Below are 24,869 nucleotides of genomic sequence, written 5' to 3'. Positions count from 1 at the left end.
TTCTCGTTTCTGCATGCACGTTAGTTCTCCTGGTTAATGATTATTTGTGAGAGGAAGGCTCTTCTCTTATGCTATCATTGTTATTTAAATCAAAGGATCGGATTCTGACCATTCAGTGAGTTATCCTCCTTTAAAAAAAAACAAACAGTTAGTCTCTTGCTCTCTTTCCTTCCCCGCTTCCATCTATCTGTCATTTCTAATTTTCCTACGAAAGAGGTATGAAATATGATGCTTCTTTTTCCTTCTTCTTCCTTTTCTCTTCTTTTCTTTTAAATATCAGTACAGCCCCTTTTTATATGTATCAGTAAGCACAAAACACATTGACTATGGGATATGCTGACAGGGAGAGTAATTAAAAAGTGATCAGACTTGACCTTTGTCGTGTCAACTGGAACACAGTTACCACAGGCTAAATGGAAAAATTAGTTGTAATAATTGTGGTCATTCATGAGGTAGTGAGGGCTGGATCCCACAGCTTAGTCATAGTTAAAGATTTTTTTTGGGTGAAAGTCTGCCAGATTACTCTTCTGTGAATTCTTTGCACAATATCAGTGCAAACATTTGTGCTTGGCTAATTTTCAATGATGACATGCTTTAGTGTAACACATGTGTTCTATCATGTTCCACTGGGTAACACTTTGATTCAGAGCATGTAGTTCTTTGATATAATCAGGAATATTCAGATGGCTCCATGAATATGTAAACAACTTTATGGTATAAATAATTCAAACACTTTTGTTTGTTCTCACGGCATAGAGTGATAGACTTTACTGCCAGGGTCCATGTACTGTTCTCATAGCAATATTATCCTGTACTTAGCATTGGGAATCATAAATGCAAAACAGAGTTGAATTTAGACTTGCTTTCATAACCTGTTGAGATGTGTCAGCAGAAAATATGAATTGTGGGCAGCACCACACTGCCAACAAGACAGTGTCATTTTATATGGCACTGTGATTATATTCCACTGTAACGATCACTCCCTGTCTGGTAAAACATTTGAAAACGAGCCCCTGACTGGATTAGTTTTAAATGCTTTGAAATAGAGGGAGAAAAAGATGCAGGGACAAAGGGCAGATCGTTGAGGAAAGGACATTTTCCAATGACTGCTATCGCTCTTCTCCCAAAGGGAGGAAAATAATCAACCGTTATCCCATCTGACTTTATCATTGCCAGAGGCCATTTGTATTAACCTCGTGCAGAGGACAGCTGCAGCGTCCTATAACATTGTCCAGCTGGGTTTGTACGTGTGAAATAAAGTCACCCATTGCATTAGGTTGTAATTATGCCATGTCTGTGTGTTTACAGAGGAGCAATGATGAGAACGGGAACTGCTCTGGGGGCAGCATGGAGTTCCCCACCACCAACCTGTACGAGCTGGAGAGTCGAGTCTTTACCGACCACTGGTCCATACCTTACAAGAGAGAGGAGTCCCTGGGCAAGTGTCTTATTGCGTCCACCTGCCTCGCCCGACACGGTAAGAACAAGTTTGTGTGGCATGAAAGATTTCTTTGAAGGTCTGCTTTAAGATAAATTCCCTCCATGTACGTGTTTATGTGGGTGGTGTGTTTTGGGACTGTTTGGTGTTTTTCACATGTTGTTTTTTTGGACACTTGCGTTACATACCTCAATCTGTCTCCTTCGTAACAGCCCTTTTTTTTATACCATGATGGGATAAAAATGTAAATCCAACATTTCCTTTACGGTCAGGTCTTGCTGACGCTGATGAGAACTGCAAGCGGTTTATAGACCGATGCATGCCGGAGGCCTTCAAAAAGGTGAGCAACTCAGAGACCAGAGATCTAAGTGACTGTGAAGTACTCGTAGTGATTTACATGCATGGTCCTGACTTTTCTCCCTTCTGTCTTTCCTGTTCACCCTCACCAGTTGCTGACAAGCAGTGCCGTACACAAATGGGGCACGGAGATTCACGAGGGAATCTACAACATGCTGATGTTGCTGGTGGAGCTGGTAGCAGAGAGGGTGAAGCAGGACCCCGTTCCTGTTAACCTGATGGGAGTCCTGACTATGGTATGTTCTCTCTCACTCTCCTAATATGTGCCTTTTTAATACCTTTCTACATTCATTTTGTATTCATTGTATATACAAATGTAAATAAATGACCCATAAACATTTAGAAAACAAACACTTTTGGTTGATTTTTGTGGTGGATGTTCAATTAAGGAAATGTGCTTTCATTCTGTGTTGGCCTACGTTGTGACGATTCAATCTAAATCGTGTCCGTTTGTCAAATGTATTGAACCACTTCTAACATGAACTGCTTCATTTCATTGCCTCTTTAAAATCAGACATTGAAATGTAATGTATGCGTGTCCTGTTTCTTTGTTGCTGTGTCCAGGCCTTCAACCCTGATAATGAGTACCATTTTAAGAACCGGATGAAGGTCTGTCAGAGGAACTGGGCTGAAGTTTTTGGAGAAGAGGCCAACATGTTTGCTGTGTCTCCCAGCAACAGCTATCAGAAAGTAAGAGGCAACTTGTGTGTCCGGATTCTTCCTGTACTCTTGAGTCCTATTAGAGTATATGTGCCAATTGATCCAGATGCACTTGCAAGTACTTAAAGCTGTCTAGTATTTATATAAACACTCGCTTATTAGCCTTTGTTTAGTGTTCATAGTCATTCAGGGGCGGACAAACAAGTTCTTCATCCCCGTTGTTGTGTAACTGAGCCCCAGGAGATCAGCAGAATATGTGTGACGGACACACAACAGCTGTCAGAAATATGTGTGTCACAGTAATTTGCAGTATCATTGCTGATTAAATCCACTAAAAACAAACCTATCTGTTTCAGGAGCCTCATGGTTGGCTGGTTGATTTGGTGAATCGAGTGAGTTACTTGAAACCAGATATTGTTTCCATATACATATCCTATTATTGCAACAGTTTTGCATCATAAGTGTCCTTCCTCTCTTTTTCTTTTTCCAAGTTTGGGGAGTTGGGAGGATTCACAGCCATCCAGGCTAAGCTCAACACAGATGAAATTGAGATTGCGGTAAGAGTAACCATCCTTACTTAGATCTTTTTGCCGTCCTGACAAATCGACTGGCATATTTTAAGAGTAACGAGATAGTTCCGACCCCGGGGATGGTAGACTTTGCGACAGGCTTTGCAGGCGAAAGGTCACCATGTTTACCACCACTGCTCTCAGCTGCAGGGTACTGAATGTCTCTCTCTTTCCCCTTCCCACCAATAGTCACTTACACACAAACACACCCTCTCATCCCCCCGCTGTGCGATGCTCAAAATGCTCTGTTGTGTTATGTGTTCTGAGGCATCCTTGTACTGATGCTTCCTTCTGGGAACCTGGCCGGAACCACCGCAGTGCAAAGCCATTGATTCAGACGCACACATTCGCACACGTGCACACATTCGCCCGGGCCATTAGCATATTAAAAAGGAAAAGACCACTCTTCAGTTGCAGTGGGAGTTCAGTAGAGTGTGTAAGCTGTCAGATACCTCACATACCCCGAGGAACAGGAGAGAGAGACCGTTAAAGTGAAAGGAGAAAAGATAATGGGGGGAGTGCTCCCCTCCTATACTGTCTCCCAGGGCTGAGTCATTCATTTGTCTGCTTTGAGCAGGAAGTCAAGTGCAGGAGTGGGGGGGGGGGTCACTGGGTGAATAGAGGAGGAAGGAGAGCTCAGAAGCAGAAATGGATGATTGCCAGAAAAAAGAGAAACGGGAACCATTCATTAAGCTCCTGTGATTTAGCAATGAATGACAACTGACAGCTGGGCTCTGGTATTAGAAACTCAACCACACATCTGTTTACGCTCACTCACTGGTGCACACACAGTATCAGTTTAATATGACCTCATGCCTTAACATCTAGATTGGAGACGCGGGATACACTGCTGTAGTTGTGTATGTCTTCATAAGAAGCCATCAAATGTGAAACCCATAAATCCATCCCTCTCACAACTCTGCAGGAAGATAAATGTCGACACTCCCCAAAAAAAAGATTGAATGAATAATTCTTATTATAGTTTGTCACACTCAGCTGGTAATGATCACTGGTCTCCTTTTTAGTGTGTGTCATGTTGAGTTATTCTCCTTCCCTCTGATTACACAGTGTGTGTCAGCTCTGGTCCAGCCTCTGGGAGTCGGTGCAGAATACCTAAACTCTAGTCTCGTCCAGGTGAGAGACACACACACACACACACACACACACACACACACACACACACACACACACACACACACACACACACACACACACACACACACACACACTGGATGTGAGTATTGCTTCATTAAATGCCCTTTTTAATTAGCTCAACTGCTGCTACATTATTTCTTATTCCTCCTTTTACTGTTATTCACATGTTGGTACTTTAAATTCTGTGTAAGCTTGTTGTTCTCAGTTATATTTATAAATCCCTCCTACTCATTTAAAAAATGTTATATGATGTCATCTTATGGTTGCTTCAGTTGCAAACACAGTTTCATATTGTTTTTTTCTAGCCCATGCTGGATCCAGTCATCCATAAGATGATCACCTACGTGCAGAACCTGGAGGAAAAGGACCTAAAAGACAAGGTAGTGTTTTTTATTTAGTCCCCTCTTACGATGTAAACCCCCAAGTCTAAAGAGAAAAGGTATCGGGACTGAAAAAGCTGTTTCCTCCTTAGTAATACCTTGTTCCTCATTTGTTCCTCAACCGTAGCGTCTGGTGAGCATCCCCGATCTGCTGTCGGCCATCAAGCTGCTGTGTATGCGGTTCCAGAGGGAGCTGGTTACTGTGGTGGACGACCTGCGTCTGGACACGCTGCTGCGCATGCTCAAAACCCCCCACTTCTCTACCAAGATGAACTCCCTCAAAGAGGTCAGCACTCATAGGAAGTAAACTCAATTCCAAACGAGACTCTTGTGAGGTTTTTTTTATCGGTTTTGATCTGAAATTGCACTTTTATCCTCTCAGGTGACAAAGTTGATAGAGGAGAGTACAGTGTCTAAGACGGTGAAAAACGCAATTGACACAGATAAACTTTTGGACTGGCTGGTAGAGAACTCAGTCCTATCAATAGCGCTGGAGGGTAAGAATATCCATCACAAGATGTTCAAATTGAAGTGTGTCACAAAGTGCTTTGCAAAACCTTTAAACAGCAATTGAACTTTGTAACCACTTAAAAGCAAGACAGGCTTCCTAAAGATGATCAAGCGTCTGGCCTTTGTTTGACAGTGGTCAAACATGGATAAGACAATCCACAGTATGTTAGAGTTCAGTGGTCATTAAATATCTTTATGCCCCAGGTAACATCGACCAGGCTCAGTACTGTGAGAGAATAAAGGGAATCATTGAGCTGCTGGGGAGTAAACTGTCCCTGGACGAACTCTCCAAGATCTGGAAAATCCAGGTCAGCACCAGAGCACACACATCCTTACAGTAATAACACTGTCTTGGGTGTGTATTTTATTATTTTCATTAATCCTGTTGGACCAGTTTTCTTTGTGCAATCGCTAAATATTAAACTGAACTGTTGGCATAATTATGTTCATTAAAAAACACATTTGATACTGTGTGTGTTTATATCATTTCTAAACACATATTTTTGTAAGAAATGTCTTGCTTTTGATACTTATTGATCGTTGTGTAATCATCTCAGGCGGGCCAGTCATCAACTGTGATAGAAAACATTCATACAATCATCGCCGCTGCTGCTGTGAAGTTCAGCTTTGATCAACTCACCCACCTCTTCGCCCTCATACAGAAGGTCAGTGCCGTCCCTGTGACATTTTGTGACTAACTTGGCTCAATGAGAGTTGTTTGTTCGTCTCTGTATAGTGTTTATAATCTGTTTGCATGTGTTTCAGAGCTGGGAGGTTGAGAGTGACCGTGTGAGGCAGAAGCTGCTCAGTCTGATCGGGAGGATCGGGAGAGAGGCTCGCTCTGAAACCACCACTGGAAAGGTGGGTTGGTATATCCGTCACCATGGATAAGACAATCCACAGTATGTTAGAGTTCATTACTAAAGTCTGAAGCATTGTGTGTGTGTTTAGGTGCTGGAGGTGCTGTGGGAGTTGGCTCACCTCCCAACCCTGCCTACCAGTCTCGTTCAGCAGGCGTTGGAGGAGCACCTGGGGATCCTGAGCGACGCCTACGCTGTCAAGGAGACCGTGAAACGCAATTACATCATTAAATGTATTGAGGACATTAAGAAGGTGAGACAGATGTGCTACAGATGCCTAGCATTGTCTCTGTGGATGTGTGGGCGAGTGTTTGTTGCTGTTTAGTGTTTCACAAAGTCAAACAGGAGATGCTCTTATATAGTAAACATATTGGTTGTTTATAATACATTCGTACGGATAGGAAAACACTGTTCCTTGGGCAGTTAAAAAATACAGCTCGACAAAAAGGAAACGACTGCATCGGGGCCCCTACATTTTTCCGCCTGCTGTGACACTTTTGTTCCAAAGTTAGCATGCCTTTGTTAGTGCTGCATATAACCTTTAACTTCAGCTTGTTTTTATCTGACCTTGCTCAAGTGTCCCTGGAGCTGCAGTGAGCTATGGAGGAAAAAAGCCAACTCTAGAATAATAATGAGAATAATGTTTTATTTCCTAATGAATGCACAGAAACACTGTTACACTACAGAGGTCAATTTCACCAACCCATTATCAGCTCTGTGTTTTACTTGAGTCCACTTCAATTTCCAATAATTCAAGAAAACATCCTATATTTTGATTAAACTCTGTTCTTTAAAAGAGAACCTTCACTTTACTGATAAAGTGATTATTCAACAGTCGAAAAACCCTACCCATTAAGTCATTATAACCAGTACTTAACTCTGCATTATAGCTTGTTATACACCGTTTATTCAAAATTCTTGATTAATGTATTTGTCAATCTGCTTCTCTTGGCACACTGAGTGGAGGCTGGTGTGTAGTTATTAAATGACCATATAATAAAATACATTTATAATTTAATAATGTAAACTATGTTTTTAGGGGTGAAGGTGTAATTGTAGACGTAAACTGTACATTTATAAAAACTCTATCTTAAAATTCTCAACAACATATCCTAATAGGGAATTACAAGAACATATGTTGTTAGAAATTAATTATAAAATGTTCATACATTTCTTATTAATCACAACTAGACAAACTTAAAGTAGATTGTTACCAAAAAGGCTACATTTATTTCTGGGGAGTGAAATGATCAAGTCCTTTTTATATGAATAAATGTGCAATTTTAAAATTTAAATATTGGAGAAAGGACTAGTTGACATTTGTGCTGTGCACCTCAAATGAAATGTATGTTTCCAGACACACATTCAGGATGACTGTAAAGGCAGCGACACTCAAAGCTTATTTCATTCCGGCACTTGGAGCAAGAAGAAAGCTAACTCTTTGGCCAAAGTAAGAGAAGAAGCTCCTACAATTTGAAATTCCACTGAACAATCTGTTTGAAAATCTCGCTGCTTCACGCCTGCAAACCAATCGTGGAGGAGGGCTTGACCACAAATGGGTTTCAATGGTCACAGGTTGATAATTGCACACTTTTTTTTAACAGGAGGTAGTGTGACCAGGTGTGTGTTATTTTTCTGCTTGCCTCACTAAGAGGGCCTTGGCACTGACTAATGATTACACAGTGGTGTTGATCTTGCACTGGGGAGAGCTGGCTGATTTAAAAAGTGATTTAGCGTCTGGATGAATGGTCAGCTTTGGTGGAAGTGCCCGCATATTTACTCATGCAAAGAAGAATCTAATCAGAGCCTTGGATACATAAAAACAGAACATGTTTGATATTTAATTTGGCCTTTAAAAGCAGTTGTAAGAACATGATTTAAACCTAAGCATATTTAAACAGGCAAAGTCTCGTCCAATGTTTTACATCCCTGGCTCTGGTTCGGTTCTTCATGGTTTACACAACTACACAAACAGTGGGTGATGAAAAAGCAATCCCATTACAAAATCTGATTTGCACATGTTTGTGTGCTCACTCTGCTTTACTGCCACACTGCCTGGATATCATTGTCTTTGTGTGTGTGTTTTTAACAGGCGTCTCAGCAGAGCACTCCTCAGGCAGTGTGGGTTGTTCCTGCTCTCCGTCAGCTGCACGAGATCACCCGTTCTTTCATCAAGCAGACCTATCAGAAACAGGACAAGGTAACACAAGAACCTGCCAACAAAGCTTGTTTTTAACTTCAGTGCTTCTTTTTACGTTTTTTAACTTGTCTTTTATGACATCACCCTAAAATGAAATGGGTAAAACATTTTGTGGTTATATAAATGTAATTTAAGGTCCCTTTAGATTGCTACTTCACAGCCCTGTTGATGCAGCTGCATGCCTCCTTTAATGTGAAGCAAGCAGGAGTGCAAACCATTTCTATTTTATTAGATAAGTACATGTTATAATTTTTGGAAACAAATATTTCGACTTTTGGACAACAATCTGAAGTTATTAGAAATGTTAGGATCACACAATCTATCCTATGCACTCGAATCTAAAAGATAAACCTAACAAGAGAAGAAAGATGCTGCTCAGCATTTTATATGTCAACATTATGGATAAAGTTTTGGAGGGTCAAACAAATGCATCTTAAAATGATTGTATAGTTGAGGCAATGCTTCAATTGCTAACTTTCCCCTGCCTTCCCCCACAGAGCATCATTCAAGACTTGAAGAAGAACTTTGAGATCGTCAAACTGATCACAGGGTCCCTCGTGTGCTGCCATCGGCTGGCTGTGACCGCGGCGGGAAATAGCGGCCTCTCAGGCTCCACTCTGGTGGACGGACGATACACCTACCAGGAGGTTTGTCCAAGTCCTATTTTTCCCTTTTGTTAATATTAATTTCATGAGCCAGGTATTTGTAATAGGCTACATTTTATTTCCAGTGGCATTTTATTGATGCTGTTGAATACACAGGAAGTAATCATACTGGAGCAGAACGGAGTATGTTGACAGTGCGTGTCTGAGGGTCAGGATGACATGCTTCTCTCTGAATCTCTGTTTAGTATCTGGACAGCCACCTGCGCTTCCTGGCATTCTTCCTTCAGGAGGCCAGCCTCTACCTGGTGTGGAACAGGGCCAAGGAGCTCTGGGAGTGCCTGGTGTCGGGGCCGGACGTCTGTGAACTCGACCGTGAGGTATGAACACAGTTATGCAAATGAAATCCTTGTCTTTGGTTAGCAACCAGTTTTCCCTAGATGAATGCTCTAGAGGAACAAAGGCACTGCAAATATTTGATGTTTGCTCCGTTCGCTGCTTTATTTTTGGATCAGTAATCAAGGCAGGTGCAGAAATGTACATTCAAATTCATTGATAAAACTTTTGGGTGTTTTCAGTGTTTGCTGTACATTTTGCTTGAAAATCTTTCAAGCAAAGCACATTAGCCACGGTTAGAGATGGCACCGTGTACAGATGGGAAGTCAAGTCTTGTTAAATTCTTTTCTTTATACGACTGATTTAATTTGTTGCACTGACCTTCAGCGCCCACCTCTGTCCCAGTGTGAAATCGGGTATTTTCATTGTTAAGTTTTACATTCCAACTAAAAATGAAAAGAAAGTGTAACCTTGGACATAATGATTGGATGGGTGCAGATGTGTTTCGAGTGGTTCACCAAAGGACAGCATGACCTCGAGAGTGATGTTCAGCAGCAGCTCTTCAAGGAGAAGATCTTAAAGCTGGAGCCGTATGAGATCACCATGAACGGTGAGAGGGACTGGAAGAGACGCACTGTCGACAGCATTAAAGCCTTTCAGGAGTAGTTCATGAATAAGTGTGTGACACAGCAGTTAACATGTTTTCTGTTTATCCCAGGTTTTAATCTGTTCAAGACCTTCTTTGAGAACGTGAATCTGTGTGACCATCGCCTCAAACGCCAGGGAACTCAGCTGGTCAGTCCTCACACGTTTCGTTTTTTCATGCATACCTATTTTTGCTGAAATGCACCGACAATATGTATAGAGGTATAACGCGTCTTGATTAAAATGTATATTTAAAGTGTCATGTGGTCTGATTTCAGTGTGTGGAGCGTCTTGACCTGGCAGGGATGGATTTTATCTGGCGCATCGCCATGGAAACCCCTGATGAAGAAATAGCCAATGAAGCAATCCAGCTAATTATCACATATAGCTACACCAACCTCAATCCCAAAATGAAGAAGGTCAGTATATGTGCGAGCGTATATACTCCTGAGGCTCACTCACTCTTGTCGTAATCCTCTCATGTGCTTCACTCTACCTGAGAATAACAGTGTATTTTAAGATGCTGCTTCTTCTGCTAGCCATGATAGGACATTATTAAGCTTTAAACTTAGTGATTCATAGGAGTATTTTCTGGGATGTAGTGAGTTCCGGTGTTCCGGTGTTAACACAATTTTGAATTGGTTCGTCTTCCTTTTTTAAAACCTGAAAGCACTTTTAATAATAACTTTTTCTTCCTCACAGGATTCTGTGTCTTTGCACAAGAAGTTCATTGCTGATTGTTACAAGCGACTGGAGGTGAGAAGCGGGAAAATGTTGATTACTGCTCGGAGTGATTGTGCCCTTTCACAGTAATCAACACCTGACAGCTCATTTCTGTTCCCCTCTTCCTCAGGCTGCGAGCTCGGCCCTTGGAGGGCCTACTTTGACACATGCTGTTACCAGGGCGACCAAGATGCTGACGGCCACTGCCATGCCGACAGTGGCCACATCTGTACAATCACCATCCAGGTACAGAGGGGGGTTTGGGTAAGAGCATAGTTACTTAACCTTTTACTTAACTAAACCAGTTGTGTGCGATTGCTCCTATTTGTTACAGAGAGTAAAAGTATACTTGACTTCTAATAAATGTGTTTTCATGTTGAAATGGTTCTGTTTATATTTATCTGTAGATCCACTAAGCTGGTGATAATCGAAAGACTGCTGCTACTGGCTGAACGCTACGTCATCACGATAGAGGTAGGCAGTGTCTTATTCACTTTAAGGGTTTCATTATTAAAGGGTCTATTGTGTTGAGGCTTATTATGTTGGGTATATATGAGACATAATGACAAATAATTATTGTGTGTGCATGTTCTGTGTTTCTGTAGGATTTGTACTCAGTTCCTCGCACTATTCTACCTCACGGGGCCTCGTTCAATGGACACCCTGTCACTCTTCACATCACCTACGAGTCAACCAAAGACACTTTCACCTTAGAGGTATTGTACAACTTTGTCTAGTAGGGCTGTACTGAAGTCTTGTTTGTCTTTCTACAATTCAAAACGATCTAGATGTTTTTGAACAAAGCTTCACATGTCTCTCATCGGTTGTTTTTAACATCATCCTAAAACAACAAAATCTTCAATTACATAAAAATTCAATAATTTAATATTAATTTAATAGATCAAAGTCAACATAAATAAATGTGCAGTTCAAGAAATGTAATTTATGGTACTGTTAGATTGCTGCTAGACTGGAGCTTGCCTCCCTTTAACTGGGAAAATGTTTTTAAAAAGCCAGAAGGATTAAAGTGAGTGGGAATGTTTGGATTATACAAATCGGAAACAGTCACACGCAGACGCCACTGAAATCTCATTCTACAAATAGTATTATACTAATAATATTATTCTAGCCTAATCTTTATCTGCAGCCGTACAGGAAAACACTACAGATTGCTGCAGATTATGCAAATGTTGATCTTTAAAGTTCGAATTTCTAATGTTATGTTTGAACTATTTCGTACAGCCATATTTCCTAATGCCTTTTGTCGTGTAGAGTTACATCTCCAGAAGAAATAATCCTGGTGTGTGTGCGTGTGTGTCTGTGTGTGTCCGTGTGTGTCCGTGTCCGGCAGACGCACAGTAATGAGACAATAGGAAGTATCCGGTGGAAGATATCTGAGCACTTGAGCTGTCCAGTGGATAATGTCCAGATCTTTGCTAACGACAGTGTGGTAAGTCTCAATGAGTCTGTAAGTGACAGGGACTCTGTCTCTGTTTTTATTAATAAATACAATTGTATCTTTCATTCTTTCATACAAGTATTTTGCTGCTCTCCCAATCATGCGTTTCCCCTGAAGCCAGTACACATTAGAAACTAAAAAAACATGCACAGTATAATTCCTGTAGGCAGGGCGCCACCCTCTCCATGTTAGCAGGTTGGTCCGCTGCATCTATAGTGTGACAGTGGAAACGCAGCTTTGAACAACCTCAGTCCCCGTCTTTCTGTCACACCGTCCTTTCACTGCTCCTCCTCCATGTTTTAGTTGACCATGAACCGGGACCAGAAGCTGCTGTCCCAGCTGGGCTTCAGTGACGAGCAGAGCCTCACTGTGAAGAGCTCTGGCACAGGCACCCCCTCTGGCAGCTCCGAGTCCTCAGCCTCCGCCTCCAGCAGCTCCAGCTCCGCAGTTTTCAACTCTGCATACGCCTTGGAGCAGGTACCACCTCAGACATGACAGTGCACTGATACAACTGTAAACACACACTCAGGTTTTCTTGCTTTTGACACACTTGTTTTTCTGTCTCCAGGAGAAATCCCTGCCAGGTGTCGTGATGGCTTTAGTTTGTAATGTTTTTGAGATGCTTTATCAGCTGGCTAATCTAGATGAAACCAGGTGAGATTGGACAAGTTACATACACCTTGTTGACAACAACACAGGCATTGTCTAAATATTAAACAGTCAGTGTATTATAATCTCCAGGATCACTCTTCGTGTGAGGAAGCTGCTGCTGCTGATTCCAACAGACCCAGAAGTGCAGGACGCTCTCGATAACTTTGTTCCCAAAGAGTCCAGCGTCTGGAGCCACCAGGTACATCAGACTGTGACGCGCTCAGGTCGTGTGGTAACTACCATGGCTTAACGTTGAAGCTCTCAGTTCTCTACCTTTGTTTACATTCTCATTTTGCTTTCAGTGTGATCACCTGTGTTGTATAAATCTATATCCATCTTTTACCATTTCTCTGCTTTACACATTCTATCCTTCTCCATCATCTGGCTTTGTGTTATTTTCTAAACTCACTTTGTCTCTAATCTGTATAGAAGACACTGTTCCAGGGTACAGGCTCTCGCTCTCCATCTATGTCCTCCAAGCAGCAGCACCAGCCGAGCGCTGCATCCATCTTAGAGTCTCTCTTCAGGTCTTCTGCCCCGGGCATGTCCACCTTCAGAGTGCTGTACAACCTAGAGGTACGTGCACACACAACATCATGCATCAAGCATGCACAACACATAACACCTCTTCTCAAACTTAAAAGTTTAGAAGCTTACCACGTGTTTTCCTCTCTTCTCTCTCTGTGTCAGGTGTTGAGTTCAAAGCTCATGCCCACCTCTGATGATGAGATGGCCAAAACCAGCAGCAAGTCCTTCTGTGAGAACTTCCTTAAAGCAGGAGGCCTCAGGTAAAAGAGTAAAACAGAATTGTTAATGAAAAGTGTTGTCTATGTTGGGAGTTTGACAAACTGCATCACATACTGATCTACATTTGCCTACTAGCATATGCTTTTATCAAAAGTGTTTATTTTTAGTTCTGACTGTAATGCTTCTGTGTTTCCTCTGCAGCCTGGTGGTGAATGTGATGCAGAGAGACTCCATCCCATCAGAGGTGGACTATGAGACCAGACAAGGAGTCTACTCAATCTGTCTCCAGTTGGCCAGGTACGAAATGCCTCACCAGAGTTAGCTCCGAGCTTATTAACATCTCTGTTCCCCCGGGCATAAAACGGATATTCATCTCTGTAGGGAAAATGAGTACTTCAGTATAAACAAACAAATATAAGAGATCGTTATTATTACTGTACAAAATCATTAAGGCAGCACAACTACAGCCACAAGAGATCACAACATGTAAAACACATTGTGTGCATTCGGGCATGGGTGCATAATTGGTCTGATTTAAAGTCATGATTTCTCATTGAATTAAAGTCAGTTGAGATACAGCAGTTTCTACTGAGTTTATTGCTCTGATAGAGAAGGGCATCTCTGCCAAACTATCCTCTGTTGTTTGTCGTAGTTGTCCTCCTGAGTGCATGGCCATATACCAAGTCACACTTCATACTTATCTGTCTTTGTTTGCAGGTTTCTTCTGGTTGGGCAGAGCATGCCTGCGGCACTGGATGATGATGTCATCAGGGATGGTGAGTCACTGTCATCTCGTCCGTTTCGTAACGCTGGACGGGCCGGGCGACAGCTGTCTCTCTGTGGAACTCCAGAGAAGTCCTCGTACCGACAGATGTCTCTGTCTGAGCGCTCCTCCATCAGAGTGGAGGAGATCATACCGGCCGCTCGTGTAGCTATTCAGGTAAAACACGCTTGTTTCCATGACAAACCCGCCATTGATTCAGCAACTAGATGGATCTTGTAAGTGTTAAACTTTTTCAAATGGTGTTCTTTTTACCAGACCATGGAGGTGGGCGACTTCACTTCCACTGTGGCCTGTTTCATGCGTCTGACCTGGGCAGCTGCAGCCGGCAGATTGGATCTGGTTGGCAGCCCACAGCCAATCAGAGAGACCCACAGCTCCCTTCTGCCGCAGGGAGTCCGCACCAGAGTCAGCAGTACAGGTGACAGAAAACACAATTTCAATGTTACTGTAGATGCTTTTTGTAATGTACAGTTATTTATTGTGTAGCACAAAAGGACCACAACTCTCAATTTGTTGTAGAATGAATGAAACTTGTAAGCTCGTAGCTCTTCACATTCTCTACAAGGTGCTTTGACATATAATATGATGAATCGTTGTGGTTTGAACTAGATGTTTACAGTCTATGCAACAAGTATCCCCGTTATGTCACGAACAAAAGCTAAAGAGGATAAATCTCTCTCTTTCTTTTCTCTGTTTGTTTGCAGGAAGTAACTGCAGCTCCAGCAGCGAGGGGGAGACCACTCCAACAGCGTTGCATGCGGGGATATGTGTGAGACAGCAGTGTGTCTCGATTAAAGACACCATCATCGCCCGCGAGGCTCTGTCCCTGCTGGTCACCTGTCTGCAGTTACGCTGTCAGCAGCTATGTAAGTCTCATGCAGAAACACAGATACAATACAGCCTTATAAGTCTTTTCTTTTCATAATAACTCTACATTGTCGTTAGTACAGTGAGAGGTTGCTGTGTTTGCTGAAATTCTTCAATAACACAAAATCCTCTGTTTGGTTCTTTTTCTCTTCAGGTTCTTTTTACAACCTTCCTTCTGTCAATGATTTCATTATTGATGTTTTACTGGGCTCTCCCAGTGGAGAGGTAAGCAACACCCTCTTTTTTTTTTAAATTGCCTGCACAGAATAAATATATCTCTAAAACGGCAGTGTATGTTTACACTTGTGTTCTCTGCCACTTTTTCTATCAGATCCGCCGGGTAGCTTGTGATCAGCTCTACACTCTGAGCCAGACCGACACTTCAGCCTTCGCCGAAGTCCAGAAGCCCAACTTGTTCCTGATCTCGGTCGTTCTCACTGCTCAGCTGCCGTTATGGAGTCCTACATCTATTATGAGAGGTGTCAACCAGAGGTAATTAAGCAAGAAACACTCAAAACAAAAATCACTAAAACTTCAGCCGAGGACTTGTGTTGACTTTGCTTTTCTTCTTAGGTTGCTGTCCCAATGCACTGAGTACTTTGACCTAAGATGTCAGCTTCTGGATGACCTCACCAGTAAGCCTATTGTTTTCCTTTTTGATCACCTTTATTGATCAAATATAAAGGTCATAGTCTCCTGTTTAAACAATTAAAGATCAGTGTTTCATGAATCTCTCCTTCTCAGCCTCAGAGATGGAGGTGTTAAAAGTGAGCGCAGCCACCATGCTGGAAGACGAGATCTCTTGGCTCGACAACTTTGAGCCTAGTTGGAGCTCCGAGATGGAGACCAGCGAGGCGGACAACATCCTCCTGGCAGGACATCTCCGTCTCATTAAGACCTTGCTCTCGCTCTGCGGCAACGAGAAGGAGCATCTCGGTGAGCTCACGCACAGATAAATATCAGAACCCATTAAACACGTTCTGGATTATGAAATTGAGAACATTAATATGTAATTTGACTCTTTTCTTTAGGTCCATCTCTGATTCAGCAGTTGTTGGATGACTTCCTGTTTCGAGCCTCGCGTATCATCATCAACAGTTCAAACCCCACTCCCTCCCCGGCCCCCAGCCACGACTTCCACCCAAAGTATGCACATAAATCCTATTTATCTTTTGGAGCAATGGAGATAACACTGAAAACATTAACCTTTTGTCATGTTTGTCAGGTGCAGCACAGCCAGCAGCAGACTGGCAGCTTACGAGGTGATGGTGATGCTCGCAGACAGCTCCCTCTCAAACCTCCGCCTGATTGTCAAAGAGCTCATGACCATGCACCACCAGTCTGATCCTTCCCTCTGCAAGGAGTTTGATGTAAGACATCAATTTGACTAATATGAATTACAATAATAATTTTCAGTGTATTTAATTTGATAAAAGGTTATCTAATCTCTCGCTCTCGCCCCCTCTCTCAGTACCTCCCTCCTGTAGAGAGCCGGTCAGTGTCCGGGTTCGTTGGGTTGAAGAACGGCGGCGCCACATGTTACATGAACGCTGTGTTTCAGCAGCTCTACATGCAGCCAGGTCTACCAGAGGTACACAAGTGCCGTTTATCTTCTATCTCCTGCTCTTTGACTTCCACGCAGTGAATCTAATAACACTGAGTATGTGTGTTTTGGTTTGAAGGCCTTTCTGTCCATTGAGGACGACACAGATCAGCCAGAGGAAAGCGTCTTCTACCAGGTCCAATCTTTGTTTGGTCACCTGATGGAGAGCAAACTGCAGTACTACATACCCGAGAACTTCTGGAAGGTAAAAGACACTTCAGATTGTAGTGCATTCACCCCGTGTTTGTGGGCATTGTCACTACGAAATTAATATTCATTGCCCATGTTTTGTATCCAGCTATAACTGAGTTTACATTTTTAAAGGGCATTGTTTATGATGTAACAAATACTCCTCTCTCAGCAATAAGATCAATCAAACAAAACTTGTAATGGATACAAAACCATTGTCTATTATCTAACTGCAAATGTGTTGTGTCTTTTCAGATCTTCAAGATGTGGAACAAGGAGTTGTATGTGCGAGAGCAGCAGGACGCTTATGAGTTCTTCACCAGCCTGGTGGATCAGCTTGACGAACATCTCAAGGTAAAACCCATGCACACTACAGCAAATAAAAAAACATTATCCAGGTGCCTAATTGGTTATGATTATGTAATTAACGATGACTCTCCTTTCCCACCAGAAAATGGGTCGAGAACAGATCTTCAAAAACACATTTCAGGGAATCTTCTCCGACCAAAAGATTTGTAAAGACTGTCCTCATCGGTGAGCAAGGATATTAGTTTCTCAAAATGCAGGACTGTTTTTACATTTTGAGACACACACAGGTGATGTTTGACCTTATTGAGCTTTTACTATACAGATACGAGCGTGAGGAAACATTCATGGCTTTGAACCTCGGAGTGACATCTTGTCAAAGCTTGGAGATCTCTTTGGACCAGTTTGTCAGAGGAGAGGTGCTAGAGGGCAGCAACGCCTACTACTGTGAGAAATGCAAGGAGAAGGTGTGTGTAAAGCGCTCGACATATGCTTTTTTCAACCTCACTGATGTCACGCCTACCTACAATGTGTGCATGTGTTCCTCCGCACAGAGAACCACCGTGAAGAGGACATGTATCAAATCCCTACCCAGCGTTCTCTGCATCCACCTCATGCGCTTCGGCTTCGACTGGGAGAGTGGACGCTCCATCAAGTATGATGAGCAGATCAGGGTACGAAGCCACGAATCACATGTCACTAAGATACATATGCTCTCTTTTCTTTTTTGTTCGATCAACTCAAATCCCAGAAATAATTTATACAATTCTGTATTATTGCTCTACAGTTCCCATGGGTGTTGAACATGGAGCCATACACAGTTTCTGGAATGGCTCGTCAGGACTGCAGCGGAGAGGCCAGCGAGGGGCGGAGCGACGGGACCTCAGGAGGATCCCCCCGAAAGAAAGTCACGATTTCTGAGAACTACGAACTTGTGGGAGTTGTGGTTCATAGCGGTCAGGCACATGCCGGTCACTATTACTCCTTCATTAAAGATAGACGGTAAGAGACACTGTAGTCAGAGTTTCCTTCACTTCTCCCTCATTCAATTGGCTTGGATTATAAATATATACACATGTATTGTTTCATTTGCTTCGCTGCAAGTTCCTCTCCTTTCAGCTCCTGTTCCTACTTTACAAAAGATTCACCTCACCAGTGATTAGTGGAGCTCATTACTCTGTTGCGTCAGTATTCCAGGCACATTTTAGGGGACCTCCTTGGGGCACATGAATGCAGCATCAGACTTTGTGTGGGCTGTTCTGGTTTAGTGTGTAAGCATCTCCAGATGTCTGGCTCTGGAAGGCAGGATTGCTCACTGGAGCAGTGGAACATAAAGGGACCGCAGGAGCCAATGTCTGGCACCCCCTTCTCTCGCTCACTCGTTTGTTCCTATCCCCATTTAATACTACGACAAAGACAGTTTGTTCTCAGGACGCTGATGTCCTTCCAAAAATGAAGTCATTAAGACCTGACAAGAGCTGCTTTCGAAGTCTGTGATCATTGATGTCAGTAAGCTCCAATTTAAGTTTTAAAGGTGGGGTCGTTATATGAGCATCAGTTACAGCGTAGTAGTGTGCAATGAAAATCTTATTTCCCAAGCAGCTCCATTAGTGTAAATACAATAAACTTTAATAAAAGAAGAAAAAAGACATAAAATCTTCCAATAAGAAAGTGAAAGAGACAGCATTAAGAGATCTGTGTGTCTTCAGACTTCAGTGTGGTGGCTGACACTCGTATGCTAAATCTAAAATCATCCCCATTTGTCCTCATCTCTTAGTGGCAGCGCTCGTGGACGTTGGTACAAGTTCAACGACAACGTGGTGGAGGAGTTTGATATGAATGACGAAACTTTGGAGTATGAGTGCTTTGGGGGAGAGTACCGTCCCAAAGTGTACGACCAATGTAAGTAACATCTGTGTAGCATTGAAGCACTTATCATTAACCTCCCATCTATACATGTTTGAGACATGTTATGACTTTGATTTGAATGGCTTTATGTTGTGATAACACTAAAGCATGTATTTGTTAAACCTTGGTGTTTTTATGTGTGTGTGTTGCAGCTAACCCATACCCTGATGTGCGGAGGAGATACTGGAACGCCTACATGTTGTTCTATCAGAAGATCAGTGACCAGAACTCGCCAGTCCTGCCTAAAAAAAGCAGAGTCAGCATCATGAGGCAAGAGGCTGAGGACCTTACACTGTGAGTGAACCTCACACTTAATACTTTACTCATTTTAGAATAGAAACACATTTATAAAGTCAGCCTTTAGGAACATTCCCAGAAGTGTTCCATCAGTGCACCACCTCATATTAACCAGCCTGTGTTTTTTCTTTTCCAGCTCTGCCCCGTCCTCCCCCGATGTTTCTCCACAGTCCTCTCCTCGGCCCCCCAGGGCCAACAACGACCGCCTCACCATCCTCACCCGCCTGGTCCGCAAGGGAGAGAAAAAGGGTCTGTTTGTAGAGAAGATGCCCGCCAGCATCTATCAGGTAAAGGCATCAAGATATAACCAAGAGGCCATGGGAAGCATCTGACCTTACCTCTTAACATTTGTTCTGTTAGTCATGAAAAAAGAATGAACTGAAAGTCTCTGTTTGTTTGTGCAGAACGTGAGAGATGAGAATCTTAAGTTCATGAAGAACAGAGACGTCTACAACAGCGACTACTTCAACTTCACCCTCTCTCTGGCCTCCGTCAATGCAGTATGTACCGCTTGTGTTTGTCATGAGCTTCTACTGTTTGAGTTTCATTTTCTCCTGTGTACACTTGCAAAGTACAGCCACACAGGGACGTGAAGCTTGATCTATACAGCAAGCATTTTATTCACGAGTATTTTTTTCCGTTTTTCCGTTTGCAGTTCTTTTGGAAACAGATGCAACTCATACATCTTCTTTTTCATACCATATATCTGTCACTTTTTGATCTTTGCTTCAGAATAACTTTTTATCCTCAGATTTTTTTCCTTTTTTTAAGATTATGTATGTTCTGTTTCTTTGGGTTATTTTGTCCCCAATAAATACCTGTTTTTAATTTAGAGTGGGGACTTGTTAAGAAAGGCCCACACTAAGACCAAGGAAATTGAAAAACATAATTTATTTGCAATATATCTTAACTATACAACTGTTATAGTAACATTGAGTTGCAGCAATCAGTGTCTCACGTACGCGTGTATGTGTGTGTGTGTGTGTGTTCAGACGAAACTGAAGCATTCGGACTACCAGCCCATGGCCAAAGAGAGTCTTCAACTGGCGGTTCACTTCCTCTTTCACACCTACCTGCACACCAAAAAGAAGCTCCGGTACGTACCTACATGCACCCACACCGAAGTAATGAACATCCTTCATAAGCAGCAATGTAACGCCTTTATCATATACGTGTCTTCTGCAGCGTGGACACAGAGGAGTGGATGGCCACAGTGGAGGTGTTGCTGACTAAGAGCAGCGAAGCCTGTCAGTGGATGGTTCAGTACCTGGTGGGACCGGAGGGACGAGAGATCACCAGGTCAGTGCTTGTTGACACACACAGATAGATGTCAGGACTGTACCTAAGTGAAAAATGTGTTGTGGAAGGGATTGAAAATGAATTGAAGCATACCAATTTGTAAGATACATTTTTTTTAGTGGAATTAATCAAGACGTTTTGACTCAACACTGTATACTTTGCATTATCGAACCTACCATAATATGCGTTATTCACCCACTCACAAACCTTCTACTCTTTTTAATTCACTGTAAAAACAGCAAATTACAACACCATTATATTTATTTGAAGGCCAGTTTTAGTAAAAAACAGATTTTTTTTTTATTAGTGATGATATTTGAGCCCAGCAACTAGAAAGACGAAACCGTGTCAGTTGCCAAGTCATTAAGCTTGGATACGTGGATCCCTGTAGGTGGTTTTTTTATTTGCAGGGCCTTTTTCTTGGTTTAATCACTGCGGCATTTTCTAGCTGTCCTTGAGATATGTGATACTACAGACTTGGCAGCTCACAGCGCTGCTCCCTCACTCCAATCAATGCTCGCTGATCTCTCTGACCTTGGTCACTTTATTCCACCCTCATAATGCTGCTGCAGCCTCTAAAGCTTCTCTCACTCTCAAGTACAGACACTTGCATACTTCATATACAAAAGCCCATTCAATCTCTACAGTATCTTTAAATCACACACACACACACACACACACACACACACACACACACACACACACACACACACACACACACCACCTGAGCCTCTGGAGTGCCTTTTGAAGCTTTTATTGCATCTGCACTGACAGCGAACACCTATGTGATTGTGTGTGTGTGTTGCTCACTGACTGGATGCTGATTGGCTGAAAGATTCCCATGTCATTCTGAGATGTAAACATTGTCTTGCACGCCTCTTTTTTTAAGGCATGGGTGATCATATGGGCCCTAGGACATGATTAGTTGTTACCTGATGTACATAATATATTCCTAGTATTATAATATTAGTAGTATCAGTGTAGCAAAATTGTTCTTTGCAATTGTGCAATAAATCCTGATTCTAAAACAATTGATAGTCTTGCAAAAAAGGTTCCTTCACCACGCGCCTCATTAACATCACTGATGATAATCCTAATATCTTCTTCTCAGGGTCTGTTTGTTGGAGTGCAGTGTGAGGGAGGTGAGGGTGGTGGTGGCGTCCATCCTTGAGAAGACTCTGGAGAGCGCGCTTCACTTTGGAGACCCAGGAGTGGACAACTTGATGGACACTCTGCTCTCCTTATTGGACAAAGACGTTCCTGAGAATGTGAAAAACTGCGCTCAGTACTTTGGTCTCTTCAGTAACTTCGCTCAGAGGGTAAGAAACCATCAAAAAATAAGAAGACTTGGACTCTCCTGAGCTTTTTATAGTGCTGAGACATTGAGTTTAATGTGTTTGGTCTTTCTGTCGTCTCTCAGGGATGCGGTCCTTGTCAGCTGTTGTTGAAACACTCAGCTTACCGTCGGATGCTCATCTTCCTGCTGGGACCCAACAGGCAAAACAACCAGGTACAACTGAAGCAAGAATGATCAGAAAACATATTAAAAATGACTGTTATTACCCATAGCCTTACTAATTACTGTGTATGCGATTTATAAACTAAATTTGCTCCACGTGTCTCCACAGAACCGGCGATGGAGTCCCGCTCAGGCTCGGGAGTTTCTTCACCTCCACAACACGCTGGCCTTCATCACACTACACTCTGACTTCAATCCCCAGCGGACGCAGGGTGAGACATTAAAATCTAATCTTAAATGTTGCAGCGTTGATGTTTTTATACTATATAGTTCTCAGTCTGATCCTCACCTTTCTCCCCTGCTGTCCTGTGTAGCTCCAGCAGGGTCTAAACTGCGTGTGAGCTGCATCCCGCCCTCCACCCAGCTGCTCCCCCTCAACGCTGACATCCAGGCCTCAGTCTTCACTCCAGAGGGACAGCCTTACCTTCTCGAGGTAAAGTACAAACTTAAAACTTGTTTAGGCATTCTTTTCATTCAGGGATATAGAATAATCACAACAACCCCAATGGGGGCTTGAAAAAAAAGCTCAGAACCTCCTTGATTTTTCATTTTGAATATTTCCAGGTGATGTTTGCCATGCGGGAGCTGTCCGGGCCGCTGTCCCTCTGATAGAGATGGTGACCTACATTTCGTACTGTAACGAGCCTTTCTCCCTGGGTGTGCTGCAGCTGCTAAAGGTAAATGAAATCTGTAACGGGCTAACCTTTAAAAATAATGGTCTCTAATCTTTGGAACGGGTTCAGAATACCCGAACAAAGCTTTTGACTGTCCATTCATAACCATCTTTGGTGCCCCTCCAGGTCCTGTATCACTATTTCCATTTTACTCAGCAGAAGACTAATTTGAAATAAATGGAAAAACTCAGATCCTACTAACTTTACTCGCTTGAACGGAGATCTACTTTTCTTTCTTTATTCATTGAAAATGCATGCTGTATTTAAGAGAAAATCCAATTACTTGCTGATTTGTTGAGTCATGTTTGCAAACATTTTAGATATTATATTTATTTTAGCAAATGCATATCAGATACTTCCTTTTGTTTTCCTGCTCTTTTTATTTATTTATTTAGGATTTTTACTGTATGTTGTGCCTTTCAGTTTATCTTGTCTATTTTGTGTCCATAATATGAGAATAAAATCACAATGCATTGAAAAAACTCTGTCAATATTCTCTGTTCTCAAAACTTCTGATTATTTTGTGTCTCGTAGTCCCAGCTGGAGACGGCTCCGCCTCATGAACTGAAGAACGTTTTCCAGATGCTGCAGGAGCTACTAGTGAGTGAAACTGATACCCTCTGTAACCCTTCATCGATTGATTGCTTTGATGAACAGCTTTTCTAACATCCTTTAAATCCTTCACATCAGGTAATGGAAGACCCTCTGCAAACCCAGAGACTCAAGTATGCTTTTGAGTCAGAGAAAGGCCTTTTAGGTATGTATGATGTTTCTCTAATACCCACAACTGACCCATCAAAAGAACACTCTCATACATCTACAATGTAAAACTGTTCTTTTAAACATTGTTGGTTAACTGCCATGCATACTGTCATCATCTTCAGATTTTTATGTGTGTCTCGTGAATTTATTGAATGTATAAAAATCTAACAGAGTGCTTTATCTTCTCAGCTTTGATGCACCAGAGCAACAACGTGGACAGCAGACGCTGCTACCAGTGTGTGAAGTTCCTGGTCACATTAGCCCAGAAGTGAGTTCATCTAAGGCCCAGATGTTAAGGACAGACTCCAGGAGTATTAATAGTCTTAGATACATTTGATTGATTTAGGCAACATAATTCTGACCTTATTTTTATTCTTCCATCAGGTGTGCTCCAGCCAAAGATTACTTCAAGGACTTGTCTGGTCACTGGAGCTGGGCGGTGCAGTGGCTGCAAAAAAAGGCAAACTTCTCTCAGAAATATGTTTTGTATTTGTTTAAGGCATTTTGGGGGAGAGATGCTTTTAGATAAGTATTTTAACAATTAATATATGACTATTGTTTCAGAATAGTTGACCTATCTATGTGATTTAAATACTTATTAATGATCCTTTGTGCTCATTGTGCCCTCAGATGACTGAACATTACTGGACTCCACAGAGCAACGTTTCCAATGAGACATCCACTAACAAAACCTTCCAGCGCACTATCTCTGCACAGGTACACACACACACACACACACACACACACACACACACACACACACACACACACACACACACACACACACACACACACACACACACAAAATACACAAGACCACCACACAGATAAAAACTTTGGCATGATATGACCCCCTCTCGTTCCTCCACTACTCTTGATATTCTCTTCTGCTCTCAGCTTGCCTGACTTCTGTATCTCTGTATGTGTATCTATCCCTGCAGGATACCTTGGCCTATGCCACGGCGTTGTTAAACGAGAAGGAGCAGTCCGGCAGTAGCAACGGCTCTGACGGCAGCCCAGCAAACGAAAACGCCGACCGCAGCCTCCGACAGGTAGCCCCTCAGCACAGCGACATCCAAACATGACTCATGGTATTATGGCAGCTCATGCTCGGTTCACGCAGCCAAAAAGAGAAGAATGGAACAAAAATGGAACATCTCAGCAGTTTCTGTCAAAAGCTGGAAAGGCAGTTTGTTACCTCCCACGGTGATTAATAGTGTGGGATTATAAACGGCTCCATTCTTCTCTTGACTCCTGCCGTTCCTGACTGGGTGCCAGGATAATCCCGCTGTCCATGCTCAGCACATAGATATTTCACTATTTGTTATTTTTCCTCCCCCAAAACATTAATTTTTTTGTATCCGTCTCT

The 24,869-nt window shown here is 42.5% G+C and overlaps 1 protein-coding gene across 1 annotated transcript in view; it reads left to right on the top strand.

Annotated features, from left to right (window-relative positions):
- The window catches only part of usp24 (ubiquitin specific peptidase 24), a 29,652-nt gene that overhangs the window by 2,034 nt on the left and 2,749 nt on the right, over positions 1-24,869 (top strand). Inside the window, 66 exon segments of the mRNA XM_063890902.1 lie at positions 1,309-1,477; positions 1,711-1,778; positions 1,888-2,031; positions 2,360-2,485; positions 2,812-2,847; positions 2,947-3,012; positions 4,093-4,158; positions 4,485-4,559; positions 4,687-4,845; positions 4,942-5,056; positions 5,274-5,377; positions 5,627-5,734; positions 5,835-5,930; positions 6,021-6,182; positions 7,287-7,379; positions 8,022-8,129; positions 8,627-8,776; positions 8,980-9,111; positions 9,566-9,677; positions 9,786-9,862; positions 9,991-10,131; positions 10,415-10,468; positions 10,566-10,681; positions 10,843-10,909; positions 11,041-11,151; positions 11,787-11,885; positions 12,198-12,371; positions 12,463-12,548; positions 12,636-12,777; positions 12,975-13,121; positions 13,236-13,333; positions 13,494-13,589; positions 14,010-14,232; positions 14,332-14,494; positions 14,781-14,942; positions 15,098-15,168; positions 15,275-15,435; positions 15,517-15,578; positions 15,688-15,879; positions 15,975-16,089; positions 16,169-16,313; positions 16,415-16,534; positions 16,626-16,751; positions 16,991-17,089; positions 17,187-17,269; positions 17,367-17,508; positions 17,596-17,715; positions 17,829-18,043; positions 18,819-18,943; positions 19,102-19,243; positions 19,383-19,533; positions 19,651-19,746; positions 20,239-20,342; positions 20,432-20,545; positions 21,657-21,864; positions 21,966-22,055; positions 22,174-22,276; positions 22,379-22,497; positions 22,629-22,662; positions 22,665-22,741; positions 23,273-23,338; positions 23,429-23,495; positions 23,690-23,768; positions 23,885-23,960; positions 24,131-24,217; positions 24,442-24,552. Coding sequence (XP_063746972.1) covers positions 1,309-1,477; positions 1,711-1,778; positions 1,888-2,031; positions 2,360-2,485; positions 2,812-2,847; positions 2,947-3,012; positions 4,093-4,158; positions 4,485-4,559; positions 4,687-4,845; positions 4,942-5,056; positions 5,274-5,377; positions 5,627-5,734; positions 5,835-5,930; positions 6,021-6,182; positions 7,287-7,379; positions 8,022-8,129; positions 8,627-8,776; positions 8,980-9,111; positions 9,566-9,677; positions 9,786-9,862; positions 9,991-10,131; positions 10,415-10,468; positions 10,566-10,681; positions 10,843-10,909; positions 11,041-11,151; positions 11,787-11,885; positions 12,198-12,371; positions 12,463-12,548; positions 12,636-12,777; positions 12,975-13,121; positions 13,236-13,333; positions 13,494-13,589; positions 14,010-14,232; positions 14,332-14,494; positions 14,781-14,942; positions 15,098-15,168; positions 15,275-15,435; positions 15,517-15,578; positions 15,688-15,879; positions 15,975-16,089; positions 16,169-16,313; positions 16,415-16,534; positions 16,626-16,751; positions 16,991-17,089; positions 17,187-17,269; positions 17,367-17,508; positions 17,596-17,715; positions 17,829-18,043; positions 18,819-18,943; positions 19,102-19,243; positions 19,383-19,533; positions 19,651-19,746; positions 20,239-20,342; positions 20,432-20,545; positions 21,657-21,864; positions 21,966-22,055; positions 22,174-22,276; positions 22,379-22,497; positions 22,629-22,662; positions 22,665-22,741; positions 23,273-23,338; positions 23,429-23,495; positions 23,690-23,768; positions 23,885-23,960; positions 24,131-24,217; positions 24,442-24,552 — 7,545 coding nt within the window.

This window comes from Eleginops maclovinus, chromosome 9, assembly GCF_036324505.1.
Source record: "Eleginops maclovinus isolate JMC-PN-2008 ecotype Puerto Natales chromosome 9, JC_Emac_rtc_rv5, whole genome shotgun sequence".
Taxonomy (NCBI): domain Eukaryota; kingdom Metazoa; phylum Chordata; class Actinopteri; order Perciformes; family Eleginopidae; genus Eleginops; species Eleginops maclovinus.
The sequence above is the reverse complement of the archived record's forward strand: the minus strand, read 5'-3'. Positions and strand labels throughout refer to the sequence as shown.